The sequence below is a fragment of the Molothrus aeneus genome, chromosome 12 (assembly GCF_037042795.1).
Source record: "Molothrus aeneus isolate 106 chromosome 12, BPBGC_Maene_1.0, whole genome shotgun sequence".
Classification (NCBI taxonomy): Eukaryota; Metazoa; Chordata; class Aves; order Passeriformes; family Icteridae; genus Molothrus; species Molothrus aeneus.
This window is the reverse complement of record NC_089657.1, coordinates 9783157-9804018: the sequence shown is the minus strand read 5'-3', so window position 1 is coordinate 9804018 and position 20862 is coordinate 9783157. Positions and strand designations below refer to the sequence as shown.

The 20862-nt window shown below is 45.7% G+C and overlaps 1 protein-coding gene across 2 annotated transcripts in view; it reads right to left on the bottom strand.

Moving 5' to 3' along the window:
• Nucleotides 1–20862, bottom strand: part of GRIP2 (glutamate receptor interacting protein 2) — a 249364-nt gene that overhangs the window by 7880 nt on the left and 220622 nt on the right. For both annotated transcript variants that reach the window (XM_066557950.1, XM_066557951.1), the window contains exons 15-21: nt 16235–16301; nt 15295–15440; nt 14860–15004; nt 10482–10621; nt 8151–8327; nt 5240–5393; nt 2213–2333 (exon numbers count right to left, since the gene is read on the bottom strand). In XM_066557950.1, the coding sequence (XP_066414047.1) occupies nt 2213–2333; nt 5240–5393; nt 8151–8327; nt 10482–10621; nt 14860–15004; nt 15295–15440; nt 16235–16301 (950 nt within the window). The remainder of the gene's footprint in view (nt 1–2212; nt 2334–5239; nt 5394–8150; nt 8328–10481; nt 10622–14859; nt 15005–15294; nt 15441–16234; nt 16302–20862) is intronic.

The following is a 20862-nucleotide window of genomic DNA, read 5'->3' as shown; positions in this document are numbered from 1 at the left end:
CCAGGGTGATGTGCTGTGCTGCCCCAGCACTACAGAGCCAGGGAGAACAGAAAGGTCTGTGCATACCATGCCACCGCCCTCTCCCACAGGCTGCAAATACCCCAACCAACCAGGACCCAACAGCACTGGGCTCCTTCTCCATCTTCATGGCATTTAAATCCTCCTTTCAGCATCATAAGCAATTTCCTAAAGTTTTTCCATAGGCTTTAGGTTTAGTGCATGCAGCAAAAAGGACAATTCCAGACTTCTCCAGCCTGTAGCTGCTCTGCATTATTTTTCCCATGTCTTGGCTGCCCTCAAAGCAAAGCAGAGACACACACCTTACTGGAAAAAGCTTATTTCTTCCCATACTCATAGCCTGGAATTGGATTCTGACTGTGCGTGAACCTGTTTCTAGGCTATCATGGGTCACCTTGCATGACTCCTCTTCTTATTTAAAAGCAAAGTATGAAGGGCCTTTTTTTAAAAAAAAAAACACAAACATATCAAATCTCTGACTGTCATAAAACCACAGGAGGCTGAGTGCTGGGGCTAAGAAAGCTGCAATACAGCAAAGGCCCCAATGAGCTCTGCACATCCCACAGCGCACTTCACAAAGGCTGAGCACATGGAGAGGGAGGAAAGGATCAGTAGTATTCTGGATTTGATAAAAGGGGAGTTGAACCCAACAGATTCCTGCTAAAACTAGAGCACTTCCCTTCTGTCCTCAAAAGTTTCAAAATATTCTAGAAACATACTTAATACACAGAAACCCTGGAGGTGCTCAGCTTTCAGTAAAATTCTTTTATATGTTTAAAAACATTTCTATAACTATCAAAGCTCCAAACAGCATAAAACAGCAATTGCACCACAGATCCCTGGAAAACAAATGAGAGTCCAACAAATCCTGTCTTTTGTATTTAAATACCAGCAGAAAAGAAATATTTATGCATGATTTTAGAGAGGCACTTTCTCTTAAGCAGACAACAACTGCTGTTCAGAAAGGCTGAGAACAGCTGCCTAAACTCATTTCTAAATACATTCAGATCCAGGAAATAAGTGATCAAGGGAAAAAGTTATAGTCTGAGAGGGCTGAGGATTTGGGATTTTGAGTGTGTTGTGGGATTTTTTAAGTCAGCATTTTCTTAAGCAGTTAAGATAATAAAAACACCATTCCATGCTTCAGCACAATAAATTTAATTGAGATTTCCTCCTCCACTTACAGTTGCTAAGGATCAAGGAGGAAAGAACAATTAGCAAGTCCCTTGTCACAATACAAACCAAAACAGGACTTTCCTCTTCGACCTTCAATTAGTTAGAAGTTGCCTTTTTTTCTCTGAAGCCTCTGCAATATGCAAGTGTACATAAAACCAGTCCCACTGGGAGTGATGGAGGGTGTGACCAGAGAGTTCTCCCCAGTCCTCTGCACCTGGAGGGCACAGGGAGAGATGGTCTTATGGGGTCCTCCTTCTTTGTTCAGGCTGTGGGAGCTGAACTAGGGAAGGGAGCAGCACAGGCCCCATCCTGCCAGGCAGGTTTGCTTCCTGCTGCTCACAGTCTCAAGGGGGCCCTTTATTTGCATCCCATGACTTAGAAATCCAGGCTTCTCATCCTATAACCGGACACAATAACATGACCTCCAAAGCATTTTGGATAAAGAAAAGAGAAAGTGGTTTGTGAAGAGAGGAAACACCTTTATTTCTGCAGGAAGCAATTACTTTCTCAGATTTTTCCATGGGGAAGGCTGGCTGAAAAGCTTCCAATCACCTATTTCACTGAAACGGTTTCCGGCAGAGTGACAGCTAAATGCAAGGTACGAGTGTCTGTCGGCACTTGAAGCAAGCCAAGCTTCAGTCCCAGTGGGGGTCTGTGAGGCTCCTCTTGCTTGGCCTTCAAGTGCTTTGGACAGACAATATCTTTCCAAGCAGAGGGTTTACCACTGGATAGGGAAGGCTTGCCAACAGTCATGCAAAGATTATTGGCCAGCAACGGTTTGTGAAAAGGGCATGGAGTTCCTGGCAGGCAAGACATGGGCTCAGGGAAAGAGCACACACAAGCAGATATCTAATGAGGCAGAGTTACCCATTAGCACAAGGCCTGACAGGAATTAAACCCAATTCACACCACTGGCAGTTCAGGGATGTTATGGGCAAGTAACATCTGGGGAAATGGTCTAACATTTATGGAAATAGCAAAACAGTCACATCAGCAACAAATTCAGAAAGTGATTTACCTCAATCTCCCTCAAAAGTTCAGACTGGCCGCATGTTTCCAAATCCTCCAAAGCTTCTCCAAAAACACGCCAAAAATTGTCCTCATGAGTGGTCTCAAGGCCATTTTGGCGGTTGGGGTATCTGTTGTAACGTAGGAACCAAATATTGTCAGCACTCTTCTGCAGCGGGGTGAAAGCTGCAAGGCTACAGCAAGTGTCTCACCAGTAAAAGCAGACTTGAAGAATCTTCATATACAAAAGCAAACAATATGAACTTTTCAAACAAGAGTCCACATACGAGACCTCCATGCATTTACTAACGGGGCAAGTGTCCTTCAAAGGAAGCATTAAGTTGGTGTAGTAATGTCAAAGTTCAAAGGGTAAATTAAAAAGCGCCTGTAGGAAGATTGTAGGTTTAGGAAGACCTTTTGGTGAAATAGAGAAGTGAAAGAAAAAAGGATGCATTATGGGTAAACCAGGAGCCTCAGAGATTGTTAGTACAAAGGCTGATGGGATAGAGCTCAGATCTGAGACACAGAACACCTGAGAAGAGAGAGAAAAACACAGAGGGTAACAGACATGGTGAGAAAATGATAAATACATTAGGTCTCTATGAGAGTAAATAATGCAAAGATGTATATAAAAATGACTGCCCTGGGCTAGACAAGCAAACGCACACTACAGCCAGCAGTATCAACAGTGTCATGTACAACCCATACAAACCAAGTTTCATTTGCTTTGGGATGGCCAGGGAACTGAGCTGCTACTTTCAGGAGGTCTCTCTTTTTTTTGCTGTATAGCAGTCTTGGCACTTACAGCTGTGTAAAGTTTGCCACCAGTTCTGTCTACAACAGAGAGTAAGGTTAGAGAGAACCTCTCTCAAGCTGGTACAAACACATGTTAACGTGACCACTGTGTGCTGGGGGTTCTGCAACTCCCCACCTTGGCAGCTGCAGCACTTTTTATCTCTGACCACAAGCCAGGGTCAATTCTCATATCTCTAAATCAAACAGCAATTAAACATGGTGAAATCCTCTGAACAAAAAAAGCAGGTGATGCTGGACACTGCTTACTGAACACCAGACTGGAAAACTCAGACCACAAGTGCTCTGTTTAACAGAAGCCTCTTGAAGGAAACTCTCTGTGGTGTTAAATCAAGATCATGATAAACCCACTGATGAGTCATGGGAAGAGCCCCAAGGGGACAGTGATATTGGAGCAGCCCTAGTGCATCTTATACATATCTTATAAGGAGCTGCATGGATGATGCTCCAGCTCTGCACCATGTGGTAGTATCTTGCATGGTTTAATGGTCTTCAGCTCCACAGACAGGAAGGGACACTCATTCACCAGAGCCACTCAGGAAAGTCAAAACATTTTACTTGAGTACCTGTCACAGAGAGCTTGGCCTCCATTAAATATATAATGACCCCTTTTTCTTTTTCTTTTTCCAGATGTTTAACGACTGCAAAGTCTTTAGCACACACTTTCCCTTTGATCCACTGGTTTAAATGGGAGTCTGTAGCAGGCAGAAACTCACTCACACACCCTTTTGCTCCTTGTGGGATCATGGACTTCCTGAAGAGAGCAGTACATGACATGGCTTATTGTATTTTAAATTCACCCCCTATCTTTCATCAGCTTTTAAAGGACAGTAGCCTTTATGCCAGGCAGAAAGGTCAAATAAACACCCAGCAAGACTTTATAAAAACAAACCAAAATTTCCCCCAAAAAGGAATTTTTTTATTTTTCCCCTTACTCATTTCCTTCCTGTGCTCCCAGGTTCCCTAAGAGGCAAATGTCCCTTCTAGTTACCAGTCTTGCCTCTCAGAGCAGCAATACACAAACACATCCAGGACACAGATGAATCGGAATGGGCTCCCACATCACTGGGTCAGCAGGTTCTTCCAGGCTAAAGGCTGTCAGGGTTTGTTTTTCTCTTTAATAAAGAGGGCTCAGCAGCATGAACCATCTCACTTGCACTTTGACATCAGGGCTTGGAGTCCTCATTAGGGACACGGGGGTTTCGAGGGCTCAGATTTGCCAACTCCAGCTGCCAGCAGCCTTGCCGGGAGGGAGCAGTGACCTCTGTGAGCTGGCTCTTGCTGAGAGGCAAAACAAGAACAAAGTCTCCAGCGCTGCCAGCCTTCCTGCCAGCTTGATCATCTTTAAATAGGTGGAAATGGCCATGAGATGTTCTAAGGGTTTTGTTTGGACAAACAAAAGTTAAGGAAAAAAAATAGGAGAAAAAAGAACCGACAGTAACAACACAACACACACAACTGTGGGGACTCTGGAGGATGTTGAGGGGAGGGAAGTTTTGAAGCAATGGGGCTTTTCCATTATGTGTGGCTCAGTGAGGGGCAGCCTGTGGCCAAGGCAGATCCAGCAGGATTTCCACCCAAAGCACAGGGCAGCTGCAGCTGCCTCCCTGGCCTCAGGAGGTGTCACAGCATTTTGCCCATGCTGAGCTGGGGAATTAATTTGACCATGTTCACTGAGTGTAGCTTTGTTTGAGGTGATGGAAGGGCCAAAGTGTGATGGAGAGAGAATCCAGCCACAGTTTTGGTAGATTTTAACAAGGGTATGCAACCTCACACTGGTCCTCCAAGAGTTTGGTTGGCCTCTTTTCCTTTGTGGCACTGAGCTGGTGTGAAGCTGCAACCTTACTCAAAAAAGCCTGGCCAACACATACAGGGACAGCCCTGACCACATCTATTTATTACACCTAAGGTACAAAAATACTGCAGCCTTCACATAGCAGGAGTAAGAAACATGGTAGGAACCTGTGGTCCATGCAGCTGAGACCACCCTAATTCCAGACACAAATGTCACCTGGCCATGGCAGAGCTGTCACACAGCTACACTCAGGGTAACCTGGCAATGGGGAGGTGGCCCAACACAGCTGGTACACCACCAGCATCCTTCCCCACAGCTGCCTGATGCCAAGTGGGACATTACTGGCCACTCCATGAGATTCCCATGCCCCCCTTGTCCCTGTGCCTTGACACTCCAAACACCTCCCTGCCTCCTCCCACCTCTCCGTACCTGCTGGGCTTGTCCCAGTCATCTTCACTGAAGCTTCCATCCATGTAGGGGTAGCTTTTCCTGGGGTCTGCTGGAGGGGTGCTGCTCTTCTGCCTGCTGTGTCTCCACTCGTGTGGATGGAGGGCTATGCCAGCAGCCTGGGGTATGTAGGTACCTAGGGAAGCCAGAAGGAGTGGAGGAAGAGAGGGGGCAATACCCGATCAGAAACCCCAAATGGAGTAGGACATGCAGAGCCAGGAGAGCCTCCTTCCCTAGATCCCAAAAGTGAGATCACATGAACTGTACACTTTCCATCTCAGTCATCCAAAAGCAGTTCTTCCAGTCTCTTCTGGCTTTAACCAAAGCAGCTTCTCAGGATGTTGACATGGGATGCCCCATTTCTCCTATTCTCCCCTGCTTCTCAGTAGTTTTATGGTGTGGGTCTGGGATCCACAGACCTGGGAGTACACATACTCACAGATGCAGATCCTGCCTCCAGCCAGTGCCAGCTGTGGTTAATAGCTCCTGTTTCCACACTGAACCCAGCAGAAATTATGTAGTTGAATCAGTCACCTTTAAATACAACAAGTTCTTCAAAGGGCAAAGGGAAGATCCTGACAAGCTTCCCTCAGTGGTGGTAATGAGGAAAAATCAGCTCTTATCCTAAGAGCTGCCAGCCAGTTCTCTCAGAATTCCCATGTCTTTGGGGTCAGCTGGTGCAGGTACAGGAAGCTGCTTCAGGGACGTGTGTGTGAAAGGCAAGGAATAGGATGAAAAGCTCTGCTGGCTTGAGAGCAGAGGAGGCTCATCTATATCACATTTGACAGGAGATCAATACAGACTGTTAGTATGAAATCAGACTAAGTTTCACTACATCTGCCCCCATGGACTTTTCCATACTGCAGTGTCTTACTCCAGAGATGAAAATCCATCACTACCAAGTCACAAGATCCTCAAGTCTCATGAGAAGATGCCTAAACAGAAAACTTCCAAAACAGACCATTCCTCAGCAGTGTCAGTGCCATCTGCAGTAGAAATAAATCTCCCGAGTCCCCTGCCCACCTCCTACTGCCCATTCAGTGTTTCAGAGAAATCCTCAGAGCCTTTCCAAGAAGCACCATATGCTCCCATCACACACTGTGCCAAGCAAACAGGAAGAAGTAATGGAGAAACAAGTAATTAAGGAAGACTTGATGTCCTAAACTGCTAAGAGCACTGGAAATACCCAAAGACAATGCCAATGCTTTCTCTGAAAATGCCAAGGCCTGTTATTTCATTCAACTGATTGTTTCCTCTGTGTGTTTTTAAAGGTTAGACTTCTCTGCACAAAGCCCCAGGAAAACTGCTTGCCAACATCTTACAGCAGTGGGAAGCACTCACTGCCTGCCAGAGCAGGACAAGGTCCCTGGATGCAGGTCCCTGCAGAGGGTGGGCAGCAGGTCTGGGCTGGGCACTGGGGCACGTGTCCAGAGCAGTCACTTGGAATCATTATAGATTCACCTCCTCCTTCCACAGAGAAGGGTGGGATCCCTGGGATTCAGAGCCACCTGGTGGCATGTTCCCACCAGGCCCAGCACAGCTTCCCTGCCAAAATTCTTCCCTGAGCAATCTCCTACTGCTGTGGATGAACCTAAAAGCCTACAAGGCTGCAGAGCCTGATCTGTAGTTCTCCATCTGGGGTGCAACCCCCAATCTCCAGGCTCTTTGATTCCCAGGTTTCCCTGCACCCTGCCTTCTGTGCCATCCCATGGGCAACCATCTGTCCTCCCTACCTTCCAGCACCCCCTTCCCAACCAGCACCACTGCACCACCATGCAGCCAAATGCAAATAGCAGGGAAGACAAGAGAGCCCCTGAAGCAAAGTTGCAGTGTGTGGATCTTGGGCAGCTTGGCACCAGCCCGGCTCCCTGGGGTGCTGTGCTCAATTACTTGTTCTCAATTTACCGGCAAAGCAATCACTTCCCAGTGTCCAACTTGTGTTAACATTCAATTAGATGGAGAAGGATTGCAGCATTATGAAGGCCAGGGGATTCCTCCTTAATGAAGCCTCCAGTCCCAACTGGGCTCCCTAATTAAGACTTCAGATGAAGAGAGGCTGAAGGAAGACACAGGGATGGGGAAAGAGACACCTGGGCAGTGCTGTCCTTTGAACTTGGCCAGAGTGCAGTGAGCCCAGCACATTCACACTTTGCAGCAGCACTCTGCAGCATCCCTCCCTGGTTTCACATTCTGCTCTGGTCAGGAGCCTTTCCACCAGTTTCCTGTTGTGTGTTGATTCAGGATTTTGGTTTGTTTCAACACAGGCCAATGCTAGCTTACATCACTAAATCTGAACTGGTATAACTATTTTCCAGGGCTTTTCTCCAAGTAAAAATATATTCCCATAGAGTATCCTCTACTCCAGTTTCACATCTGCTAGAAGCTACAGCTGAATAAACCTGACCTTGAAGACATGTGTTCATCTGATCACTCACTAGAGAGAGATAGTTTCTTGTAGTATTACCTTAATTATTTTGTTAAGCAAGTGCTTCTAGTCACAAGACATTCTAGTGGATTTTAAAACATCCTGAAAAGGATTATTATGTCCTACAAGGCCTCTCTGGAGAAATAAAAGTAAGCTATGGACCAAATACTCTGTAAAACATATGGCCAGTGAATACTGTCTCTGATTATGCAAGTTATAAAGTGCTGTAATGGTTTTGAAAATGATGAGAACAGTATGATGCCATATAAACCAGAACAAATGTGCCAATAAAAGCCTAAACAGATACACCAACTCAAAGCACCACTTGAGTGCATTCTAAAATGTATTTTGTTCCTTTCTGGAAGCAATAGGCTGTATAAATGTGGTCAGGCCACAGGCTTTGGCTCCTGTTCAGAGACAAGACCCAGACAGAGCAGAGACCCCTAAGAAAACAAAACCCTGGCTTACCTTGGCTTCCATACCCAGCATCAATGGCAGAGCCATCCCAGGACTCCACAGTATTGTCCACACTTGGAATTGTGGTGGAGTATATCTCAGACAGCTTGCTAGTTTTCTGGGAGTCTGTCAGCTCATCTTCTGGGTCACTCACTTCACTTATGCTCCCCGACTTCTTGGGGTAGGATTCTGCAACCAGAACATCCTGCTTTAGCAGGCACGAAGAGCAAGCCCCAAGGAAAAGCAGATGCTGACATGGGAGCAAGCCCAGGTGCTGAAAGTCTTTAAAGTACCTCTTTAGCTCTTCAAAAGTACTTGAGAAAGGCATGTGCAATGAAGCTGAAAGGATTTAATGCATTACTCTTATCTCAAGCTAAATCAAGAAAAAAAATGCCTTTCTGAGTTTTTAGCACATGGAATACAAGGAGCAGCCACGGGGATTTGAGGATTACCACATATGAGAGAGTTGGGACCTAATCTCAATTCACAAGCACATCTTCCTGTACATTCGGAAGCTTCCTCCAAACAGCCTTGCCCAGAGAAGTGTTGGCTCCTGCAAGCAATACCCTGTAGCCTCTCTGGACTCAGAGGGCCTCCTTTATACTCAGAGCAGCACCAGGGCAGGTGCTGGCTGCAAACTTGGCTACAAACAGATGTTTTAATTAGACTCCAATGACAACCACCACTGCTGAAGCTACAGCCCTCTTCCACGAATGTACAACCTCAGAACTCAAAGCTGATCACCACCTTTCCAGAGTCTCCCACACGTGTGACAACAGTGGAATTCCTGGGTGTGGTGTTTTGAGGCAGAATTTCCCCTGATCAGTGATTGGAAAATGGGAGCTGAATGTGAATGATGAAGCTCAGACCTTCCCTTTCATTATTTTAGTACTAACAGGCTCTTATTATCATTATATCAAATTTCCTTCCAGGCAAAAGCTATGCAAAGAATGGTTTCTCAGCACAAGCACTTCTTTGTACTGAATATTTTAAAGTCCTTGTTGATTAGCAATCTTGTTAGCCACCCACACCCTGGATCTCTGACCTGAGGGATAAAAAGCCCTCTGAAAGTCTGCATTTGTCAATGAGGACAGATTATTTTAACAAACAAAGCCTGGTGTCCTGAAAGTCCCTATTTTCCAAGCCTTCAGAAGATTGCTCACCATGATTAACTCAAGATTACCTTGAAATTTCAATTACACCTGCTTCATTCTCAGAATGATTAATGAGTTTCCAACAGGCACTTGCATGTCAATTATTTCACCAAGTGTCTGTGACAATGCTAAGTGTTAGCAGGGGGAGAAAAGAGCATTTCAGACCAAAGCCCAAGATATCTGGCTACAGGGGAAGACACTGGGGCATTTTGAAGAGGAATCAATTCCCCAGTTCTATCTCTATTTGCTACATGCCTACTCCCTGCCCAGTCTTCATCCATTTGTAAAACAGGTGCATTGCCACATATCTGCAAACTGCTTTGAGGTCTATAGAGGTTCTATATTTAAGAGTGATGCCACTTTTTCAGATGCAGGACAGGCTATGCTTGCTTAGAAAGGTTTATCTCTTGATTTCTTCTAATTCCCACAGCACTGTGGGCCATTGGCTGGGTAAGTCCAGCCAAACCTACAGACTGCAGAAGCATGGCACCAAAAAAAAGGAAAATACTGGGGGTGGGAGAGACTGGAATGAAAAAAAACAGTGACTTGCCAGTACTAAGTATGCTTCTGATTTTTTTATACTATGTCAACAACACCTTCAAAGTCACAGGGAACTTGGCAGGGAAACACAAGGGGATCCCTAGAATGAAGTTAGATGCTTTGAAAGATGATCTTAGAATTCCAAGCCAAGAAAAGAAGTGTAACAGATTTATTGTCAATTGTTTTCAAAAAGTTAAATTAAAGATTGGGGGCATGTGGGAAATTCATGGATTCTACCAACTCAGAGTCTCCTTGCTCATTTAGCAGGGTTATATTTTTTAAAAAATCCCATATTCTTATACTTCTAAAAGTAACTTCTTCACTTCTGTAGGAAATACCAACACAGTCAGGGAAGCAACAACAGTACAAGGTGTCAATCTGAACTAAAAAATTACTATTGCCAATAAACCTGCTGTTTCATCTCTTCCCATCACCACAGAGAGGCTTTGGGTTGCCTTTTTTTTCATCTGTGAGTCTGAATTTCAAGAAACACACATGTTTTCCCACAGTGCCCAGCCATGCCCATGCCCACACTGCCCCATCTCACCTTCCACAACGGGACAGAAATCCCCCAGCAGTGCCTGCTCCATGGCCCAGGGTCCCTGCTGGGGTGAGCCTTCCCCCTCCCCAGCCCAGCTGCTGAACTCACTCTCTGTCTGCTTCTTGATCTTGAGGGTGACGGTCTCTCCTGCCATCTGCAGCAGGTGAATGGCCTCGCTCAGCGGTTTGCCCTTCAGGCTCACGTTGTTGATCGCCAAGATCCGGTCCCCGACGTGGATGGCTCCAGTTCTGGAGGGAAAAGGCACTGTCAGGAACTCCAGAGAAGCAATTCCTCTGGAGGACAGGACATTCAGCTCTTGCTGGAAGAAATTAACGCTTTAAAATATGTCTTTGTTCCCTCTTGGTACACTCTATAGCTGCGACTTCCTCTTCACCACATACCAGGAATCCGGATCCTCCCCAGCTTCCATGTGCACAGACATACAAATGCACATGGGAACACATGGCCTCCTCAAATCCCAGGCCCCTTGGGACCTGGGAACACAGAGCAGCTTAGAGACAAAACACTTCAATGCAACGGGGCTAAAACCACAAACATTTTCAGTATGTGGAGTCCAACACAGTCATCAAACATGGAACTGAAGGACATGATCACCCTGATGGAAAGAAATTATGAGACAAACCTAGAAACCTATTGGAAAAAACCCAAACCGAAATAGCTCAACAAAATTGCTCATGTGTGTGCAAGCATGAGCTGAACCAGCTGCAGTTAATAATGTGCTTAAAGCTCAACCTACTCAGCTACACCCCTGTGACTTTCTCCACCAGCTCAGGAAGAGGTTGTGTTTTATTGCTCAGCCACATTCCAGCTCTGGCTATTGCTCTCACCTAGACAAATCCTCAGGTTTCAGCAACAGGCATGAGCAAACTAACAAGTCATGGCAATTCTCCCCCTTCTCCATCCTTCCCCTCTGTCTGCTCACAAACACAGGCTCACTTTACCTCTTCCCAGTGAAGCTCAGGGAGGAGCAGGCAGGGCAGGAGGTGTCCACTGCCACAGCCACTGCCAAGGCTGGAGCTGGACTGAGCTTCCCAAACTCACACTCCAGCTCCCAAATGCCATCACACAAGAGCACCAACCTCCTCCTCAAGTACTGTGGGAGTTCTGCTATCAGGAACCTCTGTGATGGAGGCAGGAGGAAAAATCTGGACTGCAATATCTTTTTGTCCTTTTTGGATTTTTGAAAACTTGTCTCCCTCAGGCTGCATCTCCAAACTGGACTGCAGACAGCTCCTGCAGAACTGGAATTTGATATATCAAGGCAGGCAAAACAGCTGCTTGGCTTTCCCCAAAACACCAAAGTTCTGTAGACACATTGCTGTGAAACATCCAGTATAAGTACATCAAAGCAGGAAATGCAGCCAAGCAGCAGGCAGGACTGCTCAGGCTTCTGCTGCTGCTGAGGTACTCAGCAGTGCCATGATGGTCCCACCAGCCACTAGATGTCCGTCTTGTCCCACCCAAATCAGCCTGGAAAAGCTGTCAGGAAAGCAAACATTTCTGTGTTCAAACAAATTACAGATGAAACTGGGACCAGAGGATTTGTCCTAAAAGTTTCATCTATTGTAGTTTAAAAAATCAAGCTAAACTGCTTGCAGTTTACAGAAGATCCTTTTCTCACTGCAGTGCTTCAGCATTCAAGAGTTTCCTGTTGTATCCCCGAACCCAGCATGGGAACACATCCATCCAAGACACCAGCCCAACCCAGCCCTGACAACATGACATCTCTGCAGTAACTGTGAAAGTCTCTCAGCAGGGAAAAATACAGAAACAATTAAAGAGAAAGGTCATGTTCAGCCAGGTATTTTTCTTCAAAGGGGAGAAAGCAAACCAAAGTCCAGTCCTCTCAGGGCCCCCCTGTGAGGCTAGGCAGAAAGAAGCTGAGCAGGACTGACAGAGAAAGCAGTTTCCAGCTCGTGATCTGGTGCCTCTCCATTACTACCAACAGTTCTTAACTCACCTCGAACACAAAACAGCCCAAGGAACCATGGCCTGCATGTCCCTTCTTGCTCAGAGGGGACATTCAGGAACAGAATTGAGTAACAGGTAAGCAGAGAGGTGTAAAAGGGGCTGCTAGAACTTCTCAGCAAGTACTGGGGAAGAGGTGACTGTATGCATGTTGTAGGGATTAACATGGCACATGGGTAGGGTCACCATCTCTTTTCCTCCCTGCCAACATGGCTTGGTGCTGGATACTCCTAGACCAAACCCTCCTACAGCCACCCCCATCTACTTGAGTAGGTGGCACTGAAGGAGGCTGGTCTGGCACTTTAAAATGTCAGCAATAGCCAAAAATTGCTCTTGGAGAACCATTACACCTCAACCAGAATTCAGTGTTCAGCACACTCCCTTGGTCAAGAAGAAGGAAAGTACAAGTCTTGTGGCACAGGCTTAAGCTATATGCAGGCACTCAAGGAGGGGACACAGACAGTAACATGGGAGAGATCCAAAGCTCCATACCACATTAACAGCCTGAGCTGCTTTTGTAGGTTTCTCTAAGATCAGACACGAGGAAAAAAAAAAAAGTTCAAGGTCAAGATAAAACCTAAATCATCTGACTCTGAAGCCTTTTTGACTTAGGCAGCCAGTCACCCACAGACAGATATGTGACAGATTCTAGAGGACACCCTGCCTCCCCCACTGCCAGCAGCCCAAAATGCAGTGCAGACTTTCACTTGTGCCTGTGGATTCCTGTTATCAGACACTGGGATCAGGTCCCAGTGTCAGTGCTGCTGAACCATGTCCTGTGCTCCAACACGAGCATGGATTCGGATTCAAGACCCCATCCTTCAATCAGAGCCTGGCTAAGGGCATCTGTGGCACAGATAAAGGTAGAGACATCAGGAAAGGGACAATTTAGGATAGCACTAGGAGCACCCCTCTTCCCTTGACAATGTCAATTCATCCCCTTCTCTCACAGGAAAAAAAAATGCACCTTTCCTACAAGCAGCCTTCATCCCAGTGCTCCTCGGCCTCCCCACAGGGAGCCAAGGTTACCCAGAGACATCCCTGTGCTGCTCTGTCCCCATGCTGTTATCTGCTACTCAGCCACAGTGAGCATGCTGAACAGCTCCATCACTCTTCTCACAAGGCTTTTCATTCCTCACTGGCTGCTCTCTCCTGATCAAAATTCAGTGGTACTGCAGCACTCGCCCGCGCTGCATTCCTGGGCACAGTCACCGATGTGCGTCCGAGTTCAAAGGAGGAACAGCCGTGGAATTGCAAAGGGAACTGAGATCAACGAAGGTACAATTCTGTCTTCTGACACCTGACAGCATTTGAGCTGGCTGTTCTTAACCTCTCTCATGCTGGGTTGCAGGTACAGTACAGAAGTGCTACATAGAAAAGCCTTGGATACTCTGTGGCTACTATTTTATAGAGAAGAAGATCAAACCCTACAGTAGCAGGCAGTGATATAAAATCCCCAGCGAGAAGAACCACTAATGACCAAGTCCATCCCCTTCCTCCCCAGGTGACACAGATCTTCTGCATTCTGCACCAAAGGGGAGCAATGGAAATACACAGCAGTGTGCTGAGAGCTCTGGGGACACAATGCAGTAAAGGACAGGGAGCTGTTTCACAGTCCAGCTAAGAGGGAGCGTGGTCTTGAAACAGAAAAAACCAAAAGGCCAGATCTGCTGTCAAACATCCCCAAGGTCTTGCACTTTACATCAGTTTGTTCAGGGTTTTTTTTTTGTTGCTGTTCTGCCTGTCAGCAGCACAAAGTAAGAGACCCTCAGAGAAGCATGAGTCAGGGCTGCTGAAATGATCTATTTACAAGTCACAGCTCCCATATAGAAAGATTAATTAAGATAGATTGTATGACTCAGCTCCACTTATACTCTCAGGAATGTCCTGATCTTTTAAATCCCACACATCCACATATATTCAGACCCAGGTACACACTAAGTTCCCCGGTGACTGAAGGTAAATCTGTCCCTACATTTATTCAGTATAAATGCCTGATGCTTGGGCACGCCAACCTGCACTGAGATACCTCACATGTAACACAGTGAGCAACAAGCCAGGACAGGTCAGAATACACCTGAGATCCCTGGTTTCACCAGGACACACCACTGCAATGGCCATAAGCCAGTTTAGCAACAGGGGACTCTTGGACAGAGTCTATGGTGGTTTCGTAGGCAGGCTGGGCACTCTCCTAACAAAAGGTGTGCATGGCAAATCCCAGACCAGGAAGCACACCTGTGGAAGAGGGGCAAATAAATATGTATTCCTGGCTGCAGAATTCACCTGACTCACTGGGTCTGACTTTTCCTCAAGTGTCTCTCTCATTGCCCCAGCAGCACAGCTCCCACCACTGTTTCATGTCACTTGGTACCTTCAGAGCACCTTTCCTCCTTAGCAGACTAAGACACCAAAGAAGAGTTCATGACAGCAGAGGAAACTTGGCATGGTTCAAGACCTCTTCTCAAATCAATTCAACTGCTCTGTCCCCAAAACTCACCTCTCTGCCAGCCCTCGTTTAGTCAAGCCTGAAATGACAATAGGATCAAAAGGTTCCTCTGTCCCAGAGATGGTTATTCCCAAAGGGCCTCCATATCGCTTCAGTTCCACCGTGTAGATAATAGCACCAGTTGTCTCCTGCTCGTCTGAAAGAGAAAACAGGAATGCTGAATTCTTGTTATTTCCCAAATAAAAATAGTCATAGGAAAGACTTGGAACCTCTAGAAGCAAAAGCAAGAAGTCTTCAGTGACACTCATACCAAATAAGATTTTAACCTTCCAGACATAACTTAAGGGCAGAATAACAAAAATAGACTATAATCAATTGGAAAGTGGTGACTGGATAGCAGCAGCCCTTATCTTTGTTAGTTTGCACTACCTATTGGGAAATGTCATTACAGTGGACAGGCACCAGTTTGCATGAGGATTTCTGTACCAGAGTTATCTTCATCCTTCCTAATCTTCAATTTGACCAGGTCTTCACACTGCCTTAAAATCTGCACAGCATCCTCCATTGAGCAATTGTCGAGTCGGATGTTATCAATGGCTAGCAGCTTGTCTCCTGGCTCCAAGGTGCCAGTTCTACATGGAGAGGAAAAGAAAACTAAGAGTACATTTGCATTTGCCTTTCAGATCCCACAACACATTCAGTTCTGCAGTGGAGATGACAATATTAACTTTTTACTGTCCTTGGTCTTTTCTGGAAAACAACCATGAGCTGAGTCTGGGACACCTGTAATTTTAAAGAGAGGAAATTTGTGTAGAGCATGTATCCAGACAGAACCAGCCAGGAAGGTTAAATATCCTGGGTAACCTATAACCCTGAAAATGCCTGGTGTTTAACTGACAGATTTTCTACCCCTTATGGAAAATCCTGTGTGAGCACTCTTAGAAATAAGCAATACAGACACACTAAATTCCTCTGAATGCCTTGCTATGAGGTCTTGGGAACAGAGGGGAAGTCAATAAATCCTGAGTTATTTGCACAGTTCTCCACCAGTGCCCACAATTCACTCACTCTCTTCACCAAAGCAGGAGCTGAGACATGGCAAACTACCTGATGAGCCATAGCACCTCCTGGGATATATGAACCCCTTTACCACATGTTCTTAAATGCTAAACATCCATCTCCTAGAGACTCAGCTCACATCTAAACCTGTGCCCTGGTCATCTTCTCCATTATCTCAACTCTATTCACTTCAATACAGATAAGATTTATTGCAAACCCTACTGTGGTCTAAGGAAAACCTCTAGTGCTGAGATCTCCTTGGATTCTGGAAATATCCAGACCCAACTGCTACATTCAGCTTCTCTGGCAGACCTTCATGGAAGGCCATTTTGCAGTGGGTTTGACAGATGGAAAATCCTGCACTCACCTGTGTGCTACACTCCCCTTCTTGATGTCAGAGATGATCAAAGGATCCCCCAGCTTTCTGCTTGCAGCTGCAAAGAGACACATGGTACAAAGCCTGATGGTGAGTTTGCTGTCTGGGATGGGGATGGTGGATGGTTAATGGCGAGAAGCAGCCATAAGGAAAGGGGATTTATATTCCCATCACAAAATGATGCTTCACAGTTGAATTCTGAAAGCCTCTTAAGAAAGAAAGGGAAAAAACCCAACATAAGTCCCTGCAGTTTGTTGGTTGCCCTTTGCCCAGGTTAATTTCCTTTGGACTCCTGAAGGACAGGACGTGTGGTGTCCAGCAGCAAGAGGTGTCCAACAGGAAGAGGTGGCACTGCCAACCCCAGCACTGCTGAACACCCCTCACCACCCTTCACACACAAGAGAAAGGAGTCAAAGGCCATGGCTGCAGTTAGAATTAGCACTGCTGCCTGGAGAACACCCAGCTCTGCCCCACACTCCATACAAGTATTTCTGTGTTCTTCAAGTAAAGTGGGCTGTGAAATTTTCCAGGTGGAAAATAACCCAGGGAAAAAGCTCAGTTTTTCAGCTGGTTCAGCTCTCTAGGGCACTTAATCATACAACCATATGAATCAGGGGTGGTTTGTGCTGGAGCTGGAAGGGGTGGGTGGTTTCCAGCTCCTGTCTCCTGGATGACCTTGATAACTTTTTCAGCCCACGAAATGTGAATACGCATCTCTGGGAGCATTTACATTTTCAGACTTGCCTGTAAGACCTGCTGCTCTCCTGAGATACCCAAGAGAGATTTATGACTCAAACTCCTCCTGACCTCCTTGTCATGCACACGCCAAACATACACCAAGAAAGAGCATCCATTCCACCCTGCATCCTTCCCTCCTGCCTTGCTATGGGAATTGCATTGCCTCATTTAAAGTTGACAGAGCTTCTCAGCTTCTCACAAAAACTGTGTGGGAAGAAAGAAACTCACAGCCTTTGAACATATCAGGTGCAGGGCAGAGATTAAAATATCTGTGAGGCACGTGGCACCAAACACACAGAGATCCACCTGCCTGAACAGCAGTTCAAGAGCACCCAGAAAGTCAGAGATAGTAAGTGTTTACCAACCTCTCTGCTCTAGATTTTTCTGTTGTTTATATTCATTTATGAGATTTGAAAACATATGTCTAACCCAACACCTTTAAGGATATCCTCTCCCAGAAATAACCAAACCTTCTGTACTAAAGAGAGACTAAAGACAGCCAATCTCAGTCGTGGCAGGGCTGAGAACCACAGTGAGGTCAGACAGCAAAAAGCAGACTGTGACTGATTTTGTAATAGTCACAGCAATGTGACTGCTGAATGGTTCAGAGCCTGGAGGAATTCTTTTCCCCATGTTTTGCTGGAGCCTGATACCATACAATTTTGGACTGGACACTCATGTTGTGCTCTGTCTGCAGATCTAAGGGAGGAAGATATGTTGTGGAGATTCCCAGAGGTCTTATGCCTATATTCAGCCTGTCCACAGCATGGACCAGACAGCAGTCAGGACAAGAGACACTGAGCAAAGCTGAGTAGTGGGAATAAGGGTGAGGTTCAGGTAAAAACAATGCAAAAATCCGCATGCTGACTGAGAAGGCCACACACCATGGACTAACAGCACAGGGATTGAGATGTATCACTCTGATAATTATTACTGTTGTTCTCCTTTTCAGTATAGGACATGTATTTGCTGCTAACAGAAGTGTACAGAGTGGTGTCCGAGCAGCAGTGGGGGCAGACCCTGTGAGCACACCCAAAGCCCTGGGTCAGGTGGCATTGCTGCATGTTTAATCACTCCCTAGCCTGGTTCTGTCAAAACAATCCAGGGTAGCAAAAATACTTTTCACTGCAAGGTTTGTTTACTAGTTTCAAAGCAGAGGCAGTGTGACAGAAAGGGGTTAGGGTGGATCTTAACCTGTCCTGGTGGTGGGCTGGGATGGCTATCCCTAACCTGACCAAGCCACAGCTCAACATGTCCAGAGACCATGAACACCAAGAGAGCAAAGAGGGAGGGGAGAAAAAAAAACAGCAAGAAGACAAGCACAGACAACAACATGCCTCGAGCTCTGCAGAATTTATGTTTATCTCAGCATCTGCCCTGCAAGTCCTGTGACACATGGGGGGACCTGCTCACACTCAGCCTCTGAGCAGAGAACAAGACCTGGTCCTTCTGAAGCTCCACAGTTGGTGTCAGCACTGAACACAGCACAAGCTTCCCATGACAGCAGCAAGGATAACAAACCAAGTGCTTTATCCATTAGAGAACAAAGCAAGTTTTAAGGAAAAATCATTCTGGGTTTTGTTTGCAGGCTTTTTTTAGAAGTTTTGCTCTCAGAACAGATTCTCTTGAGACCTGAGTTAAATGGAAGAGCCATATACAACTGCATACAACTATCCCTATCAAAGAGAACTCAAACTTCAATAAATGGCTGCCTTTGTAAATGTAAAACATTCTAAATATTAATCACAGAGTCATTATAGAAACACTTGGATTGGAAGGGACCTTAAAGGTCATGTAGTTCTGCTCATGGATCAGGGACACCTTCCACCAGACCAGGTTGCTTAAAGCCCCACCCAACCTGTCCTTGAACACTTCCAAGGATGGGGGATCACCACATTACATAATTTCTTAATGCAAAATGCAAAGGCTTTATAAAACCATCAGATCTGAAGGGTAAGTTAGAGAGACTTAATGAATAACCATGTTCTCTCAAGAGGCGTAAGATACAAGGTTAAGGTAATGAAATCTCAAAGCACAGAACAGAGGCTTGTTGTTCATTCTAAAAACCTGTCGTTCCTGACTCCATTAATTAACCTTTGGCACCCCAAAGCCCTTCCTGGCACCCCAGCAGAGTGTCCAGATGGGCTTCCTGCCTGTCTGCTGGGATCAGGTTGCCCTGAGCACCCCTGAGCCCCACATTTTTAACCATCCTGGCCATTCACACAGGGTGACAATGTTTATCCATGCAACAACTGCCTGTCTGACAGTGAGAGAAATGCAATGTCACTGAAGGGTGGCTCAGTAGAGGTCAGAGCCATTAGACAGATGAATCCCTGGTGAGATTTTGAATAGACAATTTCCAATTTGCTTGCAATTAAAACAGCACCAACCTAAAGTACATCATTATTAGGGTTGTGGTCTTTGGCATTAAGACACTTGCACAGATGAATAAAGCCTCCTTATCCATTCATTTCTGCTGTTAATGTGGTTATATCTCTTCAAAGGACATTGTCTTGGGAACTCTGCTGCAGGAAGACACAGTTTGGACACTCAGCCTTGCCTCTGGGTTTTGCTCTCCTGTGTGTGAAATGGAGATGGCAGCAAAGGAAGTCAAGGGAAGAGATGGAGGCAGGAGCTGGCGTGCAGAAACCCATGCTCACTCTCAGCAGGCATCCTGGCTGTGGCCTCCATCTGCCAGGGCAAGCCACTGCAGGTGGAAACAGACCTTTTTTCAGATCCATTTGTAATTTTTGTGGATTTACCAGTACAAAAGACAGTTTAAATCTGCTCCAGTGGCCCAGAGAAGGTTCCATAAATCAACAGCTGGTAAAGGTAGAAGCATGTGGTGGGGAAGAAACTCAAAATGAAAACACTGCTTGGCAGTGGTGACAGGGCAGTGATAAAAAGGTGAATTGATCAATACTGTTATTTACTTTTTATAAATTGCTTTCAGTCTCTCTGCTGGGATTGTGGCTAACTCAGTGTTTACACTGTGATGAATGACGAGGCCAGGAACACATGTCCAGTTTGTGTTTTTAACAGAATGCATAATGACTTGTACTGGTAAATTATTCCCCTCCAAGGAGCACCAGCACATATTTCACAGGCATCAACCTGTTAAAAATGCCCTTCATTATTGACCAAGCCAAAGCAACACTGCCAATGTGTAATTAAAGAAATTGTAATAATGCCATAAGAATGCATTTAAATAAGAAGCATTTTTAAATTGGAAATAACAAAATCAGAAACCAAATAATCTCAGGATAGCTAAGGAATGAGAAGAGGAAAAAAGTGAATCAAAATTGATTACAAAGAGCAGCAGTGAAAATCAAATCCTCAGTACCGAACTTTTTCTTCTATCATTCATTAAGTTTAGCAGCAGGTGCATAAATTATCAGTGCCTTCAGCAGGATATCTGCCTCATCACAGATCCTTTTCCTTTCACAACCTCCAGGTAGCAAAGCCAGATCAGGACATCCCACCAGGATAAAAGCACTGGAGTGAATCAGCTGTAGTGTGAGTGAGGGGGCAGGACAGGTGGCTGCTGAGCCTGCCCCACCTGCAGACACGCTCGCCTGCGCTGGTGGCAGGGCACAGGCTGATACAGAGCCAGCAAAACTGGATTTGCTTGGCTCAGAGATCCATCTTCTCACTAGGACAGTGATTACACTGCTTAAGCGACTTAATCGAAGTTATCTATCTACCCAAATTCCAGTTTTATCACCTGCAAGCAGATATACTGCCTCCTCCTTATCTGCAGTGCTTCACACCAAGGGCACAGGAATTGATTTGTTAAGATATATAAAGGTAATTTGATAAACAAGCTATATAAAGTATTAATGCATATATAAAATAAATGGCAATTTCAGTATCTCTTTAAA